The 23,625-nt window shown below is 42.5% G+C and overlaps 1 protein-coding gene across 4 annotated transcripts in view; it reads left to right on the top strand.

Annotated features, from left to right (window-relative positions):
* Positions 1 to 23,625, top strand: part of KIAA0319L (KIAA0319 like) — a 57,397-nt gene that overhangs the window by 5,659 nt on the left and 28,113 nt on the right. For 3 of the 4 annotated variants that reach the window (XM_033157725.1, XM_033157727.1, XM_033157726.1), the window contains exons 2-5: positions 1,324 to 1,492; positions 12,416 to 13,110; positions 18,947 to 19,220; positions 22,013 to 22,114. In XM_033157725.1, coding sequence (XP_033013616.1) covers positions 1,351 to 1,492; positions 12,416 to 13,110; positions 18,947 to 19,220; positions 22,013 to 22,114 — 1,213 coding nt within the window. In that variant the 5' untranslated portion in view covers positions 1,324 to 1,350. Of the gene's footprint in view, positions 1 to 1,323; positions 1,493 to 10,184; positions 10,324 to 12,415; positions 13,111 to 18,946; positions 19,221 to 22,012; positions 22,115 to 23,625 lie in introns of those variants that run through there. The other variant, XM_033157728.1, reaches the window with a different exon arrangement.

Consider the following 23,625-nt stretch of genomic DNA (forward strand, 5'->3'; position numbering starts at 1 on the left):
TAGGGGTTATGCAAACTCTCTAGAGACATGAAAAACATAGCCACTTGAGATTTTTATGGGCTTTGTTCTGTTCATGTGTCTCAGAACCCTTGAGAAGACACAATAAGGAAGGCAAAAAAAACCCCCAACATATTGGTTGGAGATGATTTTTAGAAGTACACTACACAGAGAATCAGTTCTGCTCAAATTAAGTGAACCAGTCTAAAGTCACTGGGACTTAAAAGACTGTGATCCTGTCCTCACTTATTTGGAAATAAATCCTGTTGATTTTTTGAGTAAAGAAGTATAGACATACGCTGTTAGTTACCTGGTCCTGTACACTTAAGTAAAGGTAAAGGAACCCCTGACTACTAGGTCCAGTCGTGGATGACTCTGGGGTTGCGGCGCTCATCTAGGCTCTGTGGTTTAACCCACAACGCCACCCACATCCCAAGTACGCATTTACTTGGAATTAAATGTCAGTGTTCTCAGTTGGGCTTACTCCAAGTAAGTCCCCATAGGATTGCAGCTTTAAATTTATTCTCTATCTGAACATTTGTTTTCTTTCTCTTGGCAGAGCAAAACAGCTCAACAGCTTGTTACACCAATAACACTGGGCTATGTGTCTATCAGAGCAAAGTGAATGGCAGCCTGAGAAGCTTCTCATTGGTTGTTTGTGTGGGCTGTGCAGCTCCTGTTCCCCTTTTGTTTTCTTACTGGTGCCAGGCAGTGCAAATAAGCAATTGCTGATATTAGGTCCACCTGCTCAGCAGCTGGGCTGTATTTATTGGCATTTAACACACCCTAGGTAGAACTGACTGCCGCCTCTGTACTGGAGACTTTCAAACAGAGTGTCCAAAAGATCCACCTGTTTAAAATTCATCAGCTCAGCACTGTTTGCTTGGAGTTTGAATGGAATCCTGGAAGCTGCTACAAATGTGAGCTTGCTTCTGAGCTGTCTGTTCTAATGTGTGAAAGCAGCTGGCCAACAGTAGACAAGTGCCAAGAAGGCAGCTTTTTAGGTTTGTGTGGGCAACTGTTGTGGATAAATGAGGTTTGCTCTCATCTCATTGTGTTCAAAGGGTAACTGACTTTATAACTCACAAAATTTCTCCAGAAAATGGGCATATACTAAAAGTTGTGTCCTAAGGTACAGTTGGGAGAATTTTGTGATAATTCAGTAACAAACTTTGAGGCTTAATGGTAAACTGTGGCAAATATTTGTTTCTGCTCTGTGTGCTTTATTTTACATACCCACATGAGAGAGGTAATTGCTTTGCATAAAGTGGTCTCAATTCATCTTTCCTGAAGGTGAACTGTGTCTCTTGTGTATTTTGTATTTAGAGAGTTCTGGGTCTTCCCACAAAGGCCATGGAGAAAAGGTTGGAAGACAATTTCAGCACCAGCTCTCTGAACATATTGGGAGACTTATTTAGAAAAGCTGCCAAGTGCCTGGGCCATCTCCATCTTCTCTACATGTGTGCCTGTCTCAATGCCGCCTGTTCATATGCAGGTAACAGTTCACAATTCTCTTTGTGATATATATTTTTTTAAGATTGTGATGGTTGGCGTTACCATCTATCAGAGAAGCTGTAGCAGCAAGATTCGTGCACTGAGCAGGGACTAGACTAGAATATGGTGCTTGCGGGGTGTTGTTCAGTTCCATGGAGTCTCTAACGTGGGGTTCCTGGGTTCAGTATTATCCCACATGCTTTTAAACATCAGCATTATTATTTCTTTTATGAATTGCTTCATACAAAGCATCTCAAAGCAATTTCACAATAAAATAAAGATACATAAAACAATTTCACATATAAAATACTTATAAGAATAATATATTTAAAAGCCAGTTTCGGATCCAGGGCTGATACAGCCTGGCATACACCACCCAGTGACTGGCGTCATCCAGAGTTTTGATGTGTGTTGTCATCAGTATGCTGATGTCACACAACCTTTACCTCTCAAGTGGGTGTGGTGGTACATATGCTGGATCAGTGCCTAGCCTTTGTGATGGACTGGATGAGAGCCAACAAACTGAAGTTCAGTCCAGATAAAATACAAGCACTATTGGTACCATTATTTGGATAGATGAAATGCATCCTGTTCTGGATGGTGTCACACTTCCCTTGAGCCGGTTCACAGCCTGAGGTACTCTTGGATCTAACATTGTTACTGTTGTCACAACTAGTAACAGTGACAAAATCAGTGCTGATTTTGACCTTGTACTGCTCAATACCTCTGTACTTGAAGGACCTTCTCTCCCCATATGAACCCTGAGATGAAGCCCTTCTTTGTGTGCTTCCTCCAATGGAGGTCCAGAGAGTGGTGATGAGAGAATGGGCCTGTTCTGTAATAGCTTCCCATTTATGGAATTCTCCTACCAGGGAGGCAACCTAGTACCAAATTTGTCTCATTTCAGTGGCAGGCAAATCTATTTTCATTTTCCTGTGCATTTGGACAGCAGCAACAATTGGATGCTTTTTTTTTAACTCTGGCTACACTTAATTATGTTTATTACTACATTTTGTATTTTGCTCTAAATTACATTGGGACTTTTAGTTGCGAGAAGCAATTCATAGATGTAATAAACTAAACTAAACTAAAATAACTAAGAACATTTGAAACAGGTGCAAGCAGGAAAGTGTAGTGGAGTAGTTTGTTAAGGCCTCTCAAAGAGTAACTTATTTCACAGATTTCTTCTCTCTTAGTTCCCCACTGCCTCTTGCCGCTTGAAAAGTTCTTTAAAAATAAGCCTTCCAGCTGGAAAACGTGTAACATTTACTCTTTTTTCAGAGAATAGAGGGATCACTTATACTGACTCAGTTGCATTTGATCTCAGTGGGTTAGTACTATAGTTAGCAAAATCTCTGCCTTCTGGACAGGGCTGCTGCTGTAATCTCCATAATTATCCCGCGGTGTCTCTGACGTTCAGCAATTGGGAAATTTGATTAAGCTGATGTGCAGTAAGTGAACCATTAATCTCCAGCTTGTCACACACAGTTGATTTAAAATTCATGGTTTATTATCTTTTTAGTTGTAGAGAGTAAGTAGTAATCATTACATGTTTTAAGTTAGAATGGATCTGCTTCTTTTTTCTTTCCTTGAGATTAGTTTCCTGAGCCTACCAGAGTCGTGTTTCAAAAACCACTTGCTTTTTTCGTCTTTTTAACCATAGCTATGATATTTTGTGTGGGTAGGGGCACTTTGAAGCTTCTGTGATGGAAGGTATTGTGGCCTTGTTTGAATGTAATTCTTTACAAACCTACATTTTGCAAGTGAAATGCCTACTTCAGTGCACTCTGTTCCCACTTTTATACACACAACAAAATGAGTCCCAAAGGTTTAGTAGTAGGATGATTTTGGACATTTTTAAAATAACTTACGGAATTGCTTTATGGGAATTTAGAATTATTGTTCCAGTGTACTAAACTGTCACAGTCTGTCTCTTCTTAACTCCCCCTCTCCCTGCCTTCATAATGAATATTCACATACTGAAGAATAAAATTCTTCTTTGTTCCATACAGCTTTCTATTCAGTAGAAAGTGTATATTGTGTAGCTGTTACAATTCTATTTTTAAAAAGCCACCATTGTTTTCAAACAACAATGTAATTGCAAATTGTTGCAGTGAAATTTTCTTTCTTTCTTTCTTTCTTTCTTTCTTTCTTTCTTTCTTTCTTTTAGTCTGTTACCCTGTCAGAGTTAGTTACAATCTCTTGAGAGAGAAAGATTCGTGAATGTGGCAAAACTGCATTTTCTTTGTGTCAGGGGTACCTTTACCTTTAATAAACTTAAGGTAAATAGTGTAGGCTACAATCTGTGTTATTACATGTAACAAAAACAATGCTTAAACAGCATTTTTAACTGCTCAAAGTACTGCTTATGGTCATCTTTACAACAACCTGATAAGGTTAGCCCAGTATTGTATTACTCTAATTTTACTAATGGGAGGACAACCAGAGAGTTTAAAATGAAGACATCTCAGCCCATGTTCTTAGCTATTATGCTGATGAAAACCTATGGTTAAATCACAATATCTTGGAATTGCTTTCATTGTATGCTGACATTTTAATTATTTTAGAAATTTCAGAAACCACTTGGGGCATTTTTTGGCTTGTAGAAGCTCCCATTATCCTCAGTGGTATCTTGTCTTCCTGTTCTGAATTGGGACAGCAGTAGGGGACAAATGGTTAAAGCCATACACCAGAGCCTCAATCTGGATCCCCACTCCACAACTGCTGTTTGTGAAAGTAAAAACCTTGCATTAGTGCTGCTCCATCATAAGCATCCAAGCAACTTTGACTTTTCTTCTGTGTGTAGAGAAGGCCTGTTTGATGACACTGGTATGGGTCCTTACAGAGCACACTTTCCCCCTACTCAGTTGCTGTTTAAGCAGTTCAGCTAGCTGTCATGCGGTCACAGTGCTTGTGCAAGAAAACTGCCTGAGCCACTTGTAAGGGTTACGAAATCTTTAATGAGTGTGTGTATTCGGATAAGAAAATAAACACTTTGCAGTTCTTGGGCTGGTGAATTGTTTGCTCTGTTGTTTTAATAGCAGTCCTCAGGTTTCTCTGGAAGGACCCACCCTGCAAACTTTTGAGGAAGTAACTGAGGCACAACTGGGGCATGCCATTTACTTGGTTGATTCTACAGTATTTGTGTTCTACCTTTTTCAAAGGAGCTCATAGCAGTGGTTTTTTCTCCGAGTCTAGCATACCCTCTCCATGTTAAAGAAAATTATCCCTGTTGACTCAACAGTGTTGAGCATTCTCAAGGCTTTCCACAAAAAGGCAGGAAAAGTTAGATAGAAAATTCCCTTTACCCCCCCCCCCGCCCCGGAGAAATACAAATCTCCCTTCCTCTTGTGGTGAAGCAACTCCTGGCTGCCTTTCCCCGTCTTTTGTTTATCTCCCTTACTCCCTTTGTGCTTATTTTCCTTGGGAATTGGGAGGAGAAGAAGCTGGGTAAATTAGCTATTAAGACAAGTGTCCACATGTCAGCCATTCCCAGTACAAGCTCCAGAGTTCCTTACACTTTGGATGCTGTTTTAAATGGCAATCTCAAGGGGTAGAAAGGGAACCAGATTAGGATCAGAATCATGATATGTGGTGAGAGCAGCTTATCCATCATTCCTCTTTCACTGTAGCACCAGTGACATCTTCCTCAAAGCTTCAGTTCATGCCAGGAGGGATACTTCTGTTAGCCCCAATGGAGACTTCTCTTCCAAGGACGTTAGCAGCTTCAGGGAAGCAATTTTCATTTGGGACCATGGCATACAACAGAAGGTTTAACAACCCACCCACCTCTTGGTAGCATGGATATGGATGTTGGAAAATTGCAGTGGAAGTGGGAGTAAAAATAATGAATGTCTGTTAACTTGTCTCATGTTCAGAATAGAAATGAGTTTGGCAGATATTATCAGTATTCACTGTTGTTTCCAGTCCGCAAACAATACATGATTGATGACATTTTGTCCCCTCTCATTTGCATTGTGTTTCCTTTGCATTGAACTGATTGGCCTTTGCATTGAATTGAATTGTGTGGAATAGCATAATAACATAATTTCGTAAAATTTAGTCACATCAGTCAGCGAGACGAATAACGTTTTTGTTGGAAGCTGAACTGCAGCAGAACAGAAATAGCGCAGCATGCAGAAAACATAGGTTGGAATGGAAATCAGTGTCTCACCCCTAGGCATGGCCTCGATCTCTCACCCCCAACATGGTTTCTATTTGATATGTAAATACCGGATACATGAAAGGCATTACATATCTTGTGTATGACCTAGCTTGGCCCCTAGTTCTCTCTGAGACTGCTTCCTCCCCAGTGTCCCTTAAATCCTTCAGCTCTATAAAAAGCTTAATGATGCTACCCTTGCTGCAAGCATGCACAAGGCCATTTCTGCTCCTTAATTATGTGGTTTCTTTCCCTTATATATTTGCCAAAGCTTGGGCATTCTTAAGAAGCACAATGAGATGTCTGCTTTGGCTGACATTTGGTGAATAGGCAAAGCATTTAGAGGATTTATTTAATATATATGATAAGGAGGGAGACAAATGCAAATAAACAAAATGTAAGTACAGCTTGAATGTTTAATGGAAGGCAGCTGGCAAGAAAACATAATTAGGAATATTCAGCTTTGTCCATCTGTTTTCAGGATTCAAAGACTCTTCCCACCATTTCCTCCCTCCCATTCCATCTCAAAGCTGGCAGGAATACTGTGTCACCTATTTTAATTATGCTGCAGTGAATTTTTATGGTGCTTGACAGATTAATCAGCACAGCAGACCAATACCAAACTCAGTAAGAAACTAAACTCTGCTTTGCTTCAAATTAAATTTAAAACACACACACACACACACACACACACACACACCTGTCTAAGAGATCTCCAGGGATCTGTTGAAATAAACCTAGTAAAGTTGGCCGCCAGCCCCTTTTATCCTGTTTATTTTTTTTAATTTTTTTTTTGCCTTTTAGGTGAACGTTGAGGAAAGCCTCAGTTGTTAAATCCACATTTTGTAAAACCAATCCAAACATAATTTTAATTTTTCTTTAAGGCTGCCAGTACTTCTAATTTGCTATGGAAAATGTATCACAGTAACATTGGCTTTATGGACCTCATGCCCTTGTTATTATGACACCTGTCCTTTCTTAGCCAGTGGTATTGGGTGCTTAGCCCCTTTGTTCCAAAATGAGGTCCAGCTGTGTGCTAAACATAGAATGATTTTTGGAATACAAGACTTTGCAATGCAGGATGTAATGAGGAACAAAATATTTAAAACACCCATGCTTTTCACCCCAAACCTCATACTATTCTCAGGATCCATTCATGCCAATATACCTACACAAAGATGCCAGACTGTTCAGTGACCAGTTGTGGTGTTAGTAGCAAGCATCTTAATTGCTGAGAACTCTTCTGATGGCAGATTTTCTTCTAGGTCCAGTAATAATAATGTGTAATATTTTTTGTAGCATATTAGTATATTCAGAGTGCTTTACATACAGTGGCCCATTTCACATGTAACGATAAGCAGAACATGCAGAAAACAATTGAATCATCATCTGATTTTCCTGATGTGAGCAAAGAAAGGATAGCAATTCTTAGTTTGGAAGCATTTTATATTTTAAATAAGATGGAAGGCTGACCGTTGAGACCATTACTGGGCAAGAAAGCAGGTGGGAGATTGGAATGTCAGATAAAGGCTGCACAGTTTTGCATCTCAGTACAGACACTATACTGTTTATACTGTTGGACGCGGGTGGCGCTGTGGGTTAAACCACAGAGCCTAGGGCTTGCCAATCAGAAGGTCGGCAGTTCGAATCCCCGTGACAGGGTGAGCTCCCGTTGCTTGGTCCCTGCTCCTGCCAACCTAGCAGTTCGAAAGCACATCAAAGTGCAAGTAGATGAATAGGTACCGCTCCGGCGGGAAGGTAAACGGCGTTTCCGTGTGCTGCTCTGGTTTGCCAGAAGTGGCTTAGTCATGCTGGCCACATGACCCGGAAACTGTACTCTGGCTCCCTCGGCCAATAAAGCGAGATGAGCACCGCAACCCCAGAGTTGTCCGCGACTGGACCTAATGGTCAGGGGTCCCTTTACCTTTACCTTTACAGACACTATGGCTGTGCTATAGAGAGAAGAAATGAAATCCAGAGTTGATATACAAAATAATCCCAGATATTGTAAATCTGCCATACAGTTTGATGACGAATATTAGGGTGGTCTCAGGGAATGGCCACCTGGCCTACTGAGGGGAACAGAGGGTCCGTTAGTATACAGAGAGCCCCAACGCCAATTCAGCAGCAGTACCTCTTCCAGCGGGGAAAGCCGCCACACCTCCAGTGGGGAGGAGAGGGAAGGAACCAGCCAGGCGGGGAGAGGGTTTAGGGATGCCACTGAGAGTCCCAGCGCCTCTTCTAGCCAGGAGCCACAAGCAGGGAGCCTGGCGGGGAGAGGGCTTGGGGATGTTGCTGAGACCCTGCGCTCACCTCGCCCGGCTGATCAGGAGGGAGGCACGCCATTTCCAGCACCCCAGTTGCGCAGAGGGGTGAAACGCAAGGAAGGTAGGAGGAGACTTGGGGTGTCGAAGTTATTATGCTAGGGGAGAAGCCGGAAGGGGCCACTCCCGGATTCTCCCAGCGACTGAGGCAGACATGCTTTTTGTAGCTCTGCACTGTAAATAGTTTGCACAATAAAATTGCAAAAGACTGTTTGGGCTCCTGCTCCGTTACTTGTGAAGCACCTTCACTCGAACCTTACAGTTGGGAAAGAGCTACATCAGGAACATGCAAGGAAAATAAAGAGGTAAAATGAGCGTCAAAACATTTTAAAATAAGAGGAAGTGTGTATGAAAGCCCAACCCAATTCTGTGGCCATTGAACTCCTATAAATATAAAAACTCCTATAATATAAAACCATTAAGCTTTCAAACAAAAGCACATCTCAGATTTAGAGGGAATTATCAGTGTTTATTTAGAAAGAAAAATATATGACATGAAAAGATCATGGGAGAAGAATAGTCTTCTTTGATGTGCAATCATTAATTCCTTTACTGGTGTGATAGTTTTATTGTGTTCTTTACCTTCTCCCTATTGTTGGGTTTAAACTTAATTCACTTAAGTGTATTGGTAACCTTTCTTTTAATGGCACAGTAGCAGCTCACAACATAGCATGTGAATCAAGGAGTTGCTTTAAGGGTCAGGGCAATATGACCTGGTTATAAATTAATCTTGCAGAGGCCTATTTTCCCAGTCTAGTCATCTCACAGAGGCTAGCTGTCTATTTTAAAGTGTCCTTAATCCCTGGAACTTTATATATAAAGCTCTGATCACTGGAGTGAAAGCAGGTGACAATTGTATTAAAATGAAATCCATTAGCATGGTAATCATAAGAAGCATTTCCAGACTACTTTTTTTTTAACGAGATTGCACTAAACACAAGAAATGTTTGTTACACCAGTTACAGAATTAATAAGATCAATCAACTTCAGTGCTGGGATACCATGCTCAGTTGTATCCTATTGCAATGTTAAATGATCCCTTTTCCTTCTCCACCTAATTTTATGTCTGCCTTAAAGATTGTGACAACAGCTGCCCAAAGTGGTTACAAAAAAACCTCAGCAGTTAGAAAATCTTGAAATCAGATTTTCTATTGCCTGGTATCAAAAAACTCACCTATCGAACAATATTAGGTAGGAGCACCCAGACTGGTTCATTTTGCAGAACAGTACCTGCACATTTTGCTTCATTAACTTCCTTTCTAGGAGGGCTAGACAGTTGAGGGTTTCCCCCCCCCCCCAAAAGTCAGTCTGGGGCTCTTGCCCAGGCCTTGGAGGTTGCCTCGGTATGTGTATCCACTTAAAAGTGTCTGTAAAACACTTATATGTAGAAGCTTTACATTCTCCATTTTTCAGCTGCATCCTGCCCCCATTCTCCCTCTGAAAACTGCCTTCAAAGGTTGAGCGAACCTCCAAAGTGATACTTCATGAGATATTCAGAGTTGCCATTGCAAAAGGAAATTGCAGACATACTCTTTTAGAAATGTTCCCCCCCACACACACACACATGCATGTACTGGCCTCCAGATATTATGCTGTGAGTTAGGATAGCTCAGATCTTCAAGAATACTTTGAAAAGGGCTTTGGTACTAAAAAAATTATTATTCCCCCCCCAAAAAAAAACACTATTGCAACATCTTGAAAATGAAAGTGGGTGTGGGTATTGGTATGGCTATTTTAAAAGTTAGGATAGAATCTCAGCCTATAAACTACTCCAGTGTCATGGGAGTAAAGCACACCTTATGTAGTTTCATAACTGCCCTTGGGTGGCGCTGTGCAGTTTTGGGCTCTTCATGCCTGAACAGATGGTAGTGTTATGAGCACATCATTACCAGTGGTGTTAGATGTTTGCTCTGTTGTGTTTCCATTCAAAAACTCCTCTGTAAAAGTCAGTCATTAAAAAGCACTTTAGGCTAAAATTTGATAGGCAGGCACCTTGTGGTATTAGCCATTTTTTCCACCCAATGGGGAAATCTTGTAATCGTTTGAGCAGACTTTACTGTGGATGGTATTTGTATTGGAAATAGTCCTTTTCTGCTATATGTTCTTGCAGGAGATCTTTGACCTTGGAGCTGTTAATACACAGGCACAGACTGCAGGCCCCCAGCCATAGTCATTTGGTTTTCAAGGTAGCTGTGTTTCTTTGCCAGACTCGGCACCTACCAAGGGAAGGGGGTAAGGTCCTGGAATCCAGGCAAGGCTGGGTGCAGTGAGGCAGAGGCAAAGAAGAAGCAAGACAGATCTGTGGCAAGGAGCAGCAGAAGAGTTCTTTCATTGTCTGGAGCACAGGTGGGAATCTTACTCAGCCCAAGGACTGCATTCCCTCATGGGCAACCTTCCAAAGGAGGCCACGTGCCTGTATTGGCCGGGGCAAAAGTGGGCAGAGCAATGAATGTGACTCTTTCCTTTGTACAATAGGCTACATTCTAGCCATGCAAAAGCCAGGGGTTTATATGCACGCACATAAACACTTCTTCATTAAGGCAGGCAAGAGATGTTTCAGTCAGGCAAAAGCACTCAAGGAGGGCATGGAGCAGGACCTTTAAAGGGTGGGACATAGCCAGGGGAGAGTCACAACGGCCACATTGACCCCTGGGCCCAACCTTCCTCATCCCTGGCCTGACCTGGATGAGGTAGGCATAGCAACATCCATTAGGGAAGTTGCAACAAACAACTTGTTTCCTAAGTTTCTTGTAACTTCTCATTGTTCTGCACTTCATAGTTATACAAGGCAACTCTGGTTCAGAACTGTGGTGCACTGTTGACTGCATGCTGCTGTTTTATAGGGCAAGGGAGCTTTCCCAGATTATAACAATGTAGAAAGAGAGAATCTTACGAACAATTGTATGTGAATGAGTTGTTTGCCAGTACTCCTTTGCTTGTACTTCTGACCTAGCCAAGATGATCTTCTAGTGTTTGGCAACAAATGGTAATCGTTTGAAGATAAGACACTTCTGATTAAACAGATTAGTATTTAAGGCAGCCATTTAAAGCAGCCATTAGTATTCAAACCAGTATTTAAAGTACTTCCCATGATTCCTGTTTGTAGGGTGTTTAGTCTTCTATTTTTAGATCATAATCATCTAACAATTTAGATTTGGTGGGTGGGCAACTTCATGCTTGAAGAAAACAGATTTCTGTACCCATTTCATTCCAGCTTCAGGCCTGGATAGTGGCAGTGGCGTAGCTAGCCTCAGTGCTGCTGGGGGCGGCGGCAGCGCAGAGGCACCCCCCTGGGGGAGGGGCACGACGCGTGCGTCGTGACGTCATCGTGACGTCACGATGCACGTGTATGCAGAAAGGGGGATTTTCCCCCTTTCCGAGGCCTTTTTTTGGCCGGGGGTGGGGTGGCCAGCTAGGAAGGGGTGACAGGTTTGACCCCCCCTCGCTGGTCGGGCCCCCCCGCCGAAAAAAGCGGCGGAAAGGGCAAAAAGAAGCAGAGCAAGCGCTTCAATGCGCCTGTTCTGCTTCCTTTTCCCGCCCCCCAGCGGTTTTTTTCGGCGGGGGGTGGTGGCTAGCGAGGAAGGGGTGACAGGTTTGACACACCCCCTCGCTGGTCGGCCCCCCCCCCGCCGAAAAAAAGCGGAGGAAAGGGCAAAAAGAAGCAGAGCAAGCGCTTCAATGCGCATGTTATGCTTCCTTTTCCCGCCCCCCAGCGTTTTTTTTTCGGCGGGGGGTGGTGGCTAGCGAGGAAGGGGTGACAGGTTTGACACACCCCCTCGCTGGTCGGCCCCCCCCCCGCCGAAAAAAAGCGGAGGAAAGGGCAAAAAGAAGCAGAGCAAGCGCTTCAATGCGCCTGTTCTGCTTCCTTTCGGCGGGGTGGGGTGAGAGGGGCCGGCCAAAGTGTCACCCCACCTCCCCTTGACCTAGGGGCGGCCCGCCCCCCCGCCCCCACCCTGCGATGCCCCTGGATAGTGGGATGGAAACTGCATTGATCACCCTGAGCAATGACCTGTTTGGGGAGAAGGAGAGGAGGAGTGTGTCTCTGTTAATTCTCCTTCACTACACCACAGCTTTTGATACCATTGACCATGGTATCCTTGTGGACTATCACATGATTTTGGGAGTTAGGGATAGCGCATTGGTATGCTTCTTTATTGAGGTCTGGCTCCAGAGGCTATAATTGAGTGGCTACGGCTTGGCCCCATAGGAATTATTTTGTGGGGTTCTGCAGGCTCCAGTCTTGTAACCCATTTTGTTTAATACCTTTTGAAGTTATTGGGAGCTGTCATTGGGGGATTTGGAGTGAAGTGCCATCAATATGCTGATGACACCCACCTCTGATAAGTTATGTTTATTACATAATAATTATTTCCAGGATTACATCTATGCTGTTGGATTCTTATTTAAAATTGTTATCGTTTTATTTCTCTTTGCTCAGATGCAAGCTGGACTAGAGGCACTTGCCAGCCAGGGAAGCCTCTCCACGGAGGCCATTTGAGGTCACTGGATGGTGTTCACCTCCAGCTGCTGGAAGGATTTCACTCTGTCCAATCTTGTCAAGCTACTTGCTGTCAGAGCCCTACCTGTGATGCCTTTTGGCTCAAGGGAAAGATGTGCATCCAGGTGAACTGTATCAAGCCTCATTGGTGTCAGGCAATCTGGACCAACACCACTGACTCGATCTTGGTGTTTGTAAAGAGATCTGAGCATACGATAAATGCCCAACCTGCAGCAGAGAGGAGAGGTTATCTTCCTAAGTGGCTGGACTGGAGGGAAGGACATCAAAGTAAAACAAGGATGAGAAGGTCCTTCAAAGAGTTGCTGGCTTACAGAGCACACTTGGCAGACATCAGGGGAAGCTCTCTTAAGAGGGACACAGGCTCCAACAGTGGAGGTCCTGTAGCCCAACCTGCTCCATCTCAGCCCTTGGATAGTAAATCCACCCATAATGATCTGACGGAAGCTCCTTCTTCACATCAAGAAACAAACCTACCCAGAAACCACATTGATCCAGAAAAAAACCTGCTGCCAAACAGTGAAGACTTGAGAACAACCAAATTCAAAAGCTCATCTCCTCCTAGCAGCAATAATGTGAACAGACCAAGTGACCTTGCTGGGAGTGGCCTCATGAGGGTAAGTGCAATATAATATTGTTAATGTCAACACTAATCCAAATTCTGTTGTGTAAATGCTTTATAAGCTTTTTTATTGCACAATAGCAGCAACATAATTGACATTGTTTGGAAATTCTAAGAAATAAAAAAAATCAAAACAGTTTTGAAAACAGTGGTTAGAACCAGTGCAGTTTTAAAAGGTTCAGTCCACTGCCTTGATGAGAAATGGTACCCAAAGGTTCACTCTTGCATTTGTGGATCAATGAACTGATAGGTCTGACTTGCTTGAAAGCCCACTTCATTGATGAGGAACCTCAAGCCCAGAAACTGAATGCAGCCCTCCAGGCCTCTCTATACAGCCCTTGGGACTCTCCTCAAGTCACACTCCTCACTGGCTTTGCTCCATGCTCTTCTCAGACATTTTGTCTGGCTGAAATATGTCCATGAATTGCGATGATGCCCCCTGCCTGGATGGAGAGATATGTCTGTCAAGTAAAAAAATGAAGTTGGAAGACCCCCCCCCCAGCTTTTTCCTTAGGAGAGTCTGGAAGGGAAGAGAGCTTGTCAGCTGGTATGCCTCTGTTTGAAGGTACCTCAGACAGAGGGAAAGTCTGACAGAGAAGGGAATACACTGCCTTGGACACTCCTGCTTGAAGGCAACTTGAGTGCCTTTTCTAAGAGGAGTGCTGGTGGGGAAGAGGACCATTGCAGTTTAGACACAACTGCTGAAAGTATAACCTCCCACACTGGATTTTCTGGTGGAGAGCATTCCTGCTTGGGCAGCATTAGGCAAAGCTGCTTGGATCACTTTTTCCTAGAGATAACCCCTCTGCCTGCACTGGCCTTTCCTGTTCTGGAGCACAAAAGGCTACAAGTGCTAATTTAGCCTTTCCAGGCACCTTGGCCACAGAGCTGCCAAACATCTCCCAGTCTTCCCCCCTTCATAGTTAGGAATAAAACTGGTTGCTTATAACTTCATGGCAAGTGCAGTGAACAGAATGGTTGAACTCAGCATATGTGTGGGGAGTGTACCAAGTGTACTTTTTTACTCGCATCCAGGCAAGGGTGCAACAGAGAGTCTACCACAGCAGACAACTCAGTGATAGAACTATCAGTGGGGTCTATCTCATTTTTAGAAATCCCTTGCTCAACTTAGTATATTTTCAGTAAATTGTGGTTCTTGAAAGCTGTTATTCTCATGTACCTGGTTGCAGATTTTGCAGTCCCAGGTTACATTGCAGCTGTGATATGAGAACTACCACCCTGGTGGAACAGGATGTGGCTCAGAGCCAAAGGACACGGCTAGGAAACCTGGAGCTAGCCTAGTTAGCATGCAAAACAACTGCATGGTTTAACTTTGCCTTGCTGACTCAGCTGTCCTTCAGCCCTTGACTTCTAAACAGTCACTTAGGAACTGCTGTTTGGCTCCTCTGTCTCAGCAGTACATCAATAATGATGCTGCCCTAAAACCGTAACCATCTGGCCTCTCACAAGAGACTGTCACTCAGGAAGTGATCCTGTGTGGTAGAGACTGCACTGTAATCCCTCTGCTAAGATTGATTCTTGCTTGCCCTAAGTGATAAATAGTAATGTGTCCCTAATTTCCCTGCTGATTTCAACAACAAGGTGTTGAGCTCTGAGCTACCAGATTCTCTTCTAATGCTCCAGCTGAGCAGAGAATGTAAAATTAAGGCTGTAAAAATAAATTCTCTGAAATCTGATGTTTTGCTGCCATTCCAGGCCACTTCCCTAGAGTTACCACTAACAGCCATCTTAAGATCACAACCATGAGTCCTCCTACAAGATCTAAGTGTAGTTATGTACATTTAAAGAATGATGCAAGCTGCCTATTTTGCTTCTTGTAGTAATTTAAAAGGGGGACTTGCAAGACAGTGTTGCTGTGTATCCCCACCCTCTCAGGCATACTCCTGTTCAGGGCTCCAGTCAACCAGGAGGAGGAGCCTTGCAGTGCTTTTCAGGGTTGCAGGGAGATATTCAGGAGTAGGAAAGGGATAGAACACATGCACTTCCACCCAGCATTTTGCTTCTTATAGCAGTATTGTAGCTTGATTGATAAATAGTGGATTTAAGACATACAGTATTCTCATAGGATCAAATAATGTTCTGAGGGAAATGAAGTGAGAAAATGTTAACTAGAATTTGGTGTACCCCGGCTGTTGTCTAAGGCAAGCAAGGGGAAAATACCACATCTTATTCTTAGCACTGCATTGCATTAAACATAAACTGTATCAGTGTACCTCCACATAATGAGACTAGGGCTGTGGAAGAAAGGGAAGTCATGCTGTGCATGAGATGCAATAATGATAGGGCAGGAATTATTAATTACTGGGGATGTCTAAGGATGTCAGAGAATTCCAAAGAAAGCAGAAAAGGGAGCAGGAATTATCAGCATTCACTTTTTTGTCCCGTGTCTGGAATAGAAATCAATCCAGTGAATATAATTGGTATTCACTGTTGTTGTTTTCAGTCGGCAATGTATACATAACTGATTATGCTCCTGCCACCCAGTTTGCATTGTGTTCCCTTTGCAATTAAATGAATGGGATGGAATAACATAATGGCAACGTAAATTATGTAATTATTTAAATACTTTACATAAGTTATGTCATTTCACCTCAGTGAAAGACAAATAATGAAAATTTTGGTGGAAGACAAACTGCAGCAGAATAGAAACAGTACTGTATGCAACAAATACAGGGCAGAACAGAAACCAGTGTCATGTAATGTCCATAATGATGTTGCACGCACTTGTCTGTGGACCTGTCTGTGACATTCATGTATCTATTATCCAAACTGTTGTAACAAGCACACTTGGTGAGGGGAGAAGGAATTTCATTTTGCCAATACCAACACACTGCATTTTTCCTACAACAGAAGCACTATGTTGGGGGAAGATAGTCTCACATTTACTGCTCATGTTAAAAATGTTTGAAACCCCCTCAGGAAGACAAATTGGCATATGCTCATGAGACTGAGTGAGAGTCTGTCACATGCCAATTTGCAGCCTGGCTCCATTGCCAAATTAGTGCCTTTGTCTTCAAGCGCAATGCTGTGTATTTGAGTCAGACAACAGTGATTGACTAGTCAAGAGAAGTATTCAAGTACAGCACTGTTGATTAAGGAGTCTGCTGCTGCATCACTGTGGTATGCCTGCAGAAGCAACCCCTATAAATAATGCGCTTTTTTCAAATGAAACTGTTACAAGGTTAGTGTTTATTGACTTCCACTTGACTGTGGTGTAGCTGAAGTGTCTTTATCCTTGGCCAGTGTTTGCTTGCCTTGGTTACTGATCACATTCGCTGCATTTGCAAATTTAGGTCCTGTGACTTCTGCAGAGTGATCAGAGTTCAACATTGTTCTAGATATATTAGAATGTGACCTCCTGCCCCTAAAAACACAGGGATTGACAAAGAAGGCTGTTCATCAGCAGAATATGTGGAGGAACCAAGAGGGAAGAAACCAGAATTTGCCTGTAACAAACCTTTGAATTTTGAGAACTGTTTCATAACAGTTACTTATGAAAAGTTTGCACATATTAAAAATGCATGTGCCTGTGTCTATTTCTAGACTATTGATGGGCAAACTGCGCTCCCTGTCTTGAATTGGCGCAGTGCAAGCTTTCTTGGTGATTGTCCTGAAACAGATGTCTGTTTTAAGAGAGTTCCAGATAGTTATATTAGCACATGTGCAGTGATGGTGCTGTGAAGCGTGCACACAGTTGTATATTACATCCTGAGAAATGTAGTTTGATCTCTCTTGCTGTGCACCCCAGCCCATTGAACACCAGCTATTGTGGAAAGACCTCTCAATCTCCCACTAAAAACAAACAAACACCCATGCAGGAGAAGAGATGGTTTGGGGTCTGGATGGGGAGGCAACCACCACATAAAATCTTTGCAAGAAATGATTGAGATACCTGTAATTGATTTACACAATTGGAGAAGCTGCTTGCCAACATGAGCCTGCTTGTTGATTTGATGATTTGATCACATAGCTCAAAACAGTAAATGAGAGTTCGTTGCATATGAGGCAGCAATGTTGAAAGAACTTCTTTTCATTTGCCTTCAAAACAACTGGCTTTGTAGTTTTGCAACAATCAACAAGAGTTTCATTGAGAGTCATGGGTTAACATTAAATAAGGTTTGTGTACATTGTGGTTTGGGGCACTTGGTCTCCGGGCTATACACCTTCAGAATCTCATTTAACATTCCATACCAGAGAATAGCTTCTTGAGGAAATGAGACTTGATCCAAAATGATATGAACATTACCAGCCTATTACTAAACCAGACAATTAGCGCTGTCACCAACATTTCATAATCCAGATTGACTCAGTCCAATAGTCTCCAGTGGTCTCTCTCCCCATCTATGAATTGAATGTGTGTTTTGATCATCCCTTTAAATTCAGCTGGCACCACATCTTGAACAGAACAGCAATGCAACGTGAAATTATTTCATAACTGAGCCCCTGAGCCCAGAGTTCAAATCCAGAGCTTTATGTGCTGATACTCACCTTCTCAAGTTACATAACGTATATGATAACAAGTCATGAATTTCTCGCCCTTAGCTTGACCTTTTAAGTATTGCCATTTGACTGTGCCACAAGAAAGTGTGCTGTGATATTTTTGTTTTTTATGAAAATCAAGTCCAGGTTGTTGATATTCCTGTGTGCTGTGTTCTAAATGTTCATCTTATGCTATACAAAGATCAACTGAGGAAACTATGTAGCATATACAGATAAGCCCAGTTAAAGCTGAAATGTCTGGTTCTGGCTGCCTCAGGCTACCCACCGGAATGAGGAGGGCCTGGGGAAGGAATTTTCTCATGAAAGAAAGGAAATTGTTTTTGTCTGTCCTCTTGTCTTGTTTACACTGGTCTGATTAGTCTCTCACGGCACTCAAAAGTGGGAGAATTTTATAACTGAGCAAAATAAGCTTGTCACCCAAGTTCTTGACCATAAAGCCAGAAATTCTGTTTGCACGATGTGCTCCTTTTGAACAACATCTGAAATTTACATCTGCATAATCCCATCATTTTTTTTTTGCCATTCAGGCCTATTATTATTATTTGCACCCTTCACTAGCAAGTCCTAAGGCAGGTTACAACAATTTAAAACATACCTTTCAGGCAAGCAAAGGCCAGGATAAAGCGTTAGCTGAAAACTGTATAGTGAAGGTGTGACATGCACCTCTGTAGGGAAGGAATTTTACAATTTAGAGAAATGTAAACTGAGTAGTTAATGTGCATAACAACGAGTCACTGTGCATATTCAAGTGTATATACCGGGTAATCATTCCATGAAGAAGGAATTATGCACATTTCCCAGTTGAGATACATAATCTGTAATAGGCCTTGGGAAATGTGCATATATTGACAGAATTTTATACGTTCTCTAGTCAGGATACCTAATCTTCAACAGGCCCCTGAGAGTGTGCATAACTCAATTGCATTTTATACATTTTCCAGGCAGTATGCACTTTCTCCATTCAGCATGCAGTCTCCAGAAACTTGATTTCCCCCCTCTCTTTCTTGTCCAGAAATGTGCAATTTGTGCACGTGTGCACACCCCCAGCTGTTTCTAACCAAACATGTTTTTCTCAAGTGATATTACACATACATTAATAATGAATACTACCACCACCACCACCACCACCACTACTACTACTATTACATCTTCCCTACTCTTCCTCTGAATGGGGCCTTGAATGGGGTGAAATTTCTGACAGAGTTGGGGAAATTTTCATGACTGGTGATGATAAGAGTTAGGTTATAAATGCCATTTTGGATGTTGTGGTCAGTGAATGCTTTCTCACGTTCCTTTCTTGCTTTCACTAGGCCCCTGCTGGAGCCTCCACTTCAGAACGCTCTCTGGCAGCTGCATTCCCCAGTCCTGTTGGGAACGCTGAGAAAGCCGAGCCATCCAACAACACTTCTACCCAGCCTTTTTTGTTGGAGGATGCCATTCCAACTTCTAGCAGTCTTCATGGGAAGAGTATGGGGGAAACGCAGCTGGTTACTTCTGTTCCAACTGGCACCCCAACCAATGATAGTAATCCTGTAGTCCCAACAAACCCTGCTGTGCAACCCAGCACTGCTGCCCCAACACCAGGTAAGAGCAACTGTCGGCTGAGGAGATGTTGTAAGCCTGCCTTTAAATGCTATTGGCATAGTTCCACAATCTCAGCTCTTAATCTGACTGTTCTTTTGCCAAACGTTTTGACAGAGGTTTTCTTCTAGTGCTTGTTTAAAACATCACATCTTGCTATCTTAGTTTGGAAGGGGGGGGAACCTTTTGGTGATATTGTACAAGATCTAGGAACGTATCATTCTGGTTTTGCACTTTTCCAAAGCTACTCTTTTGTGTTGTGCATCGCTTGATTAAGTGAAAAAAACTTTTACAGTGCTTGGCCTCAGATGAGAAATAATTACAAAAAACTATATACAGCTGCCTTTTCTGGGACCCACCTCTAACTTCAACCTTCAGTTTGAGATCTGCTTTTAATTTTTACATTTTACATCTCTGTTTTCTACGTTCCCATTCCAGCTTTGTCATTCTCCTTCTCTGGCAGCCTGGCTGGGACTTTCATACAAACAGCTGATGGCTAAGCCCCCAGAAGCATCAATTTCAGATTTCTCCCTTCCGCACACCTGTGCTGTGCCTGGTTCTCCTCTTTTGCACCCAGTTTCTGTCAATCAGCAGCAAACAAAACAAAGCTCTGTTTTTTAAAAAGAAAGAAAAGAAAATGGTGGCTGCTGTGCTCATCATTATAATAATTACAGTAGCATTTATATAGCACATTTCAAGTATTCAAAGAACTTCACACTCATTTATCTCATGAACCTTTGTAACAGTCCTGTAAAGGAGGCCAGTAGTCTTCTCCTCAGGTGGAGTGTGTGTGTGACTGATAAAGTAATGGCTTGCTTAAAGTCACCTAGTGGGTTTGTGGTTGAGGTGAGGTTATTTTGCAGCTCTCAGTCTTGGCCTCCATGCTATACTTCTTCTCCAAGTGTATTTTGAGGGAAGGGCTCATGCTTTGTATACAGAAGGCTCCAGGTTCCATCCCTTGTATCTCCAGGTAGGACTAGGGAAAAGCTATTGTCTAAACGCTAGAGAGCCACTGTCATGCAGTGTAGACCAGTGGTGGGGAACTTGTGGGACCCAAAAGGTGTTGTTTCACACCTGTTATTGGTCATGCTGGGCAGCACTGATGGGAGCTGCAGTCCAACATCTGAAGGGCCACAGAATCCCTAGCACTAGTTTGGGCAATACTGAGTTTGAGGGACTAGTGTTCTAACTCTATATATGGTCTATGGTCATATATGTTTTTCTCCTCTCTCTTTTTTTTAAATAGTTACTTTTGAAGGTGTTCTACTGTTCCATCCTCCCACCCACCCCTTTATTCTGAAGCTAAAGTGCCATTTCATTTTTGTTGTATGTTTGTTGCAAGGGGGCAATGAAGGGCTGGTCTGTTTGAGAAGAACTGGAGTGCTTCTAAAATTGAAACAAAGCATAAAGATCAATTTCAGTGATACCACCCCATATGCAAAGGTACAACAAGTACCAGAGAGTTAAATTTTATGGGATCTGCATACTTACTTGGACCTTAAAATGCTTCTCAGTTTCCAGCTCAGAGCAGTGTAAATTCTTGCTATGTTTGCAAAAGGCTAAGCTTACAGTTGAATAAATAGAGGCTCTTGTCCCTCTCAGTTTGAGAAAGAGCAGCTAGATTGTCTCCTGAAACATATCTGATTCAGCTCTTCTCATCTCTACTATACCTGGCTGACATCTCCCTTCAGTACAGAGCACAAAGTGCATGTTGAATTTTCCAGAAAGATAGCGAATAGTTTAATTACTGTATGATTCTGTTGGTTTGTATTCACTTTCAGTTTAAAATCTCAAATGGCATCTAAGTTTAAAGGATGGGATGTTATAGTTTAATAATTTGTAGCATGTTATTTCTAAAGCTTTGCAACTAAAGGGTTTGTGGTGCACTTTAATTTTGAGACGTGGGATGATTTCTGCAAGCAATTTCTGTGCCCAGGGTTATTACGCACAGCTTGCTTCTCATCAAAAACATGCATTTCCGTATTCCAGGCTCCAGAATATTGAAAACTGCTGTAGTTAATTGAGAAGCATATGACTCATTCACACAATGGCCCCTTTTGGATGTAACAGGTTTAAAACTGTTGGTTAGCATGGCATGCACAACCAGCAGCAGCAGCAGCAGCAACCCTTAAACTTAGTGTGGGTGAGGGAAGATTGGAAGCTTTCGCTTCTGGTTTAAAACAAACCAGAGTTTCTCATTGTATCCAAACGGGTTGGGGTGGAGGACTCTAGTTTGTTCAAACATGTCAGGATCAAGCCATACTTTAAACAAACCAGCTTAGACATAATCAGTGCTTTTTTCTGGGGGGACGCAGGGGGATGTATACCCCTAAACATTTTGTGAATCTAAGTTTGGCTTCATTGAGGGGCAGTATTTCAATATGAGTAGGAAATTGAGAGTACCCCTAAACATTTTTTTTAGAATAAAAGCACTGGAAATAATGAGAATCTCTGGTTAGTTCAGAATGGAAAGTGGATGCTTTTGATCTCCTCCTTACAGTCGTGCTTTGCTGCATCTCTGTGCTTTTTAAAATGAATACATACTTCTCAATGTGTTCTACTCTCTCATGCTTTCCCCTTCTTTTTGAAGTGACAATGTCATATCCTTTTTGTACAACAAAATGGCTGTTGCAAGGAGGAAATAAAGGGCTGGCCTGCATGCAAAGTTCAACCATGAGTTATCATCACATCAAAACTGAGCCAGTACTTCTTCCACAAGCATCTGGGTATATGAATGGAAAATGTAACATGTGAAATGGCCTTGTCTTTTAATTTTAATTCTCTCTCTCTTACAGTTATTAAGAAACTGGCAGTTTCTGCTGGAGACAGTGTTGAAGTGACACTGCCAAAGAATGAAGTGGAGCTGAATGCATACGTCTTGCCTCCACAACCTAAAGGTAGAACCCAGGGGGCTATGGCACATAGTACGTGGTAGCAAACCTGAGTTTGCCACCTTGTTAGTTTTGCTGGAAGAGATGCATGCTCCTTTAATGTCAGCTCAAGATAGGCGATGAAGCTCGAAACGCTCAGTCAAACCTGCTTGGTAATCAACAGGTAAAGCCTGTCCGCATGAGCATGGCAGGAAGAAGTTCATCTGGGCTAACTCCAAGATACACTGGCCATTTCTGAGCCAATTGTGTGTACACAGCCTCCACACACTGAATTCCGCTTTGAACAGCTTTTGATATACCCTGAGAGTGCAAATATTTGCAAGAGTCCAGGGGAAGCTCTTTCCTGAGCAGAGATGGTTGCTTAGATGGGCTGACTCAACTGTATATATTTTGGGTGCCAACTGTTACCATTTTGTGAGAGGGATTAAAGCACATGCCAAAGTAAGTTTTCACAATTAAGGTGGAATAAGTGCTCTGTTGCCCTAACATTACAAATCCACTTTAAAAAAAAGTTTTGCAGTTAAGTACCGGTAAGTGCAAAATACACTGAAAAGTGTGGGATGAATGAATTATTAATGGGAAGATGTGTAAACTCCCCAAAAGCAAATCAGAATGAATGCAGGATGAATGGTCATTTTCATATAACTATCCTGTAGACAAATCAGAGCACATGCTCAACAGTCATAGTCTAACTACCATGTTATCTTTGTAGAAGTAAATCAGGAGTAATGCTACATAAACAGGTCATCTGGAAGGGCTCTATAAATACTGTTTTATATATTTGGTGTTAATTTTATTTTATTTATAAATAAATTTCGTTGCAAATAGAAATATAGATGGTCAGTTGGAATAAGCAACAATTTCCAGCCCGCTAAATAAGCATGTTATGTTGGTGGAAGTGTGCAGTGGCAAAGCTGCATGCTCTGCTACTGGGGGCAGAGAGCAGGTGGGGGCGTGGCTGGTGCCCCCTGGGGGCATGACGCGCGTTCTGGGGGCATGGCACGCCGCCTGCAGGGGTGTGGCGCCTGGCGCGTTATGGGGGGGCCACCGTGATGGCACCCTACCAGAATAGTGGTGCCAGGGGCGGTCCGCTCCCTCCACACTCCCGTTCCCCCACCAGTGGAAGTGTGCGTTTTATTTTGCAGTATTCAATACATGGTTTACACTGCAAGGTTTTTGGGATGGGATGTTTTAAGTGTATAGTCTCCCTTCTTTAATTCTGGTGCAGTTAATTAGATTTCTTTTTTTTTCATATAGCAGGATATTCTTATATTTTACTTTCCCACTCTGCAGTGATGGGAATGGACGTTCTTTCCCAAGATTTAGCATGACATATTCTGGCCATAACCAGTATGAAATGATTTCCCCCCCAAATCTCATCTTATATGAGTAATCCTTGCATCAGTTTCACTCCCAGTATGTGCTGGACCACCACATGTGGATATAATACAACTTAGTGTTCTGAAGTGCCATTAGTTTGAATCTTCAAGATAAGGCTTAAGCTTCTGAGCTGCTGT

The sequence above is a fragment of the Lacerta agilis genome, chromosome 8, assembly GCF_009819535.1.
Source record: "Lacerta agilis isolate rLacAgi1 chromosome 8, rLacAgi1.pri, whole genome shotgun sequence".
Taxonomy (NCBI): domain Eukaryota; kingdom Metazoa; phylum Chordata; class Lepidosauria; order Squamata; family Lacertidae; genus Lacerta; species Lacerta agilis.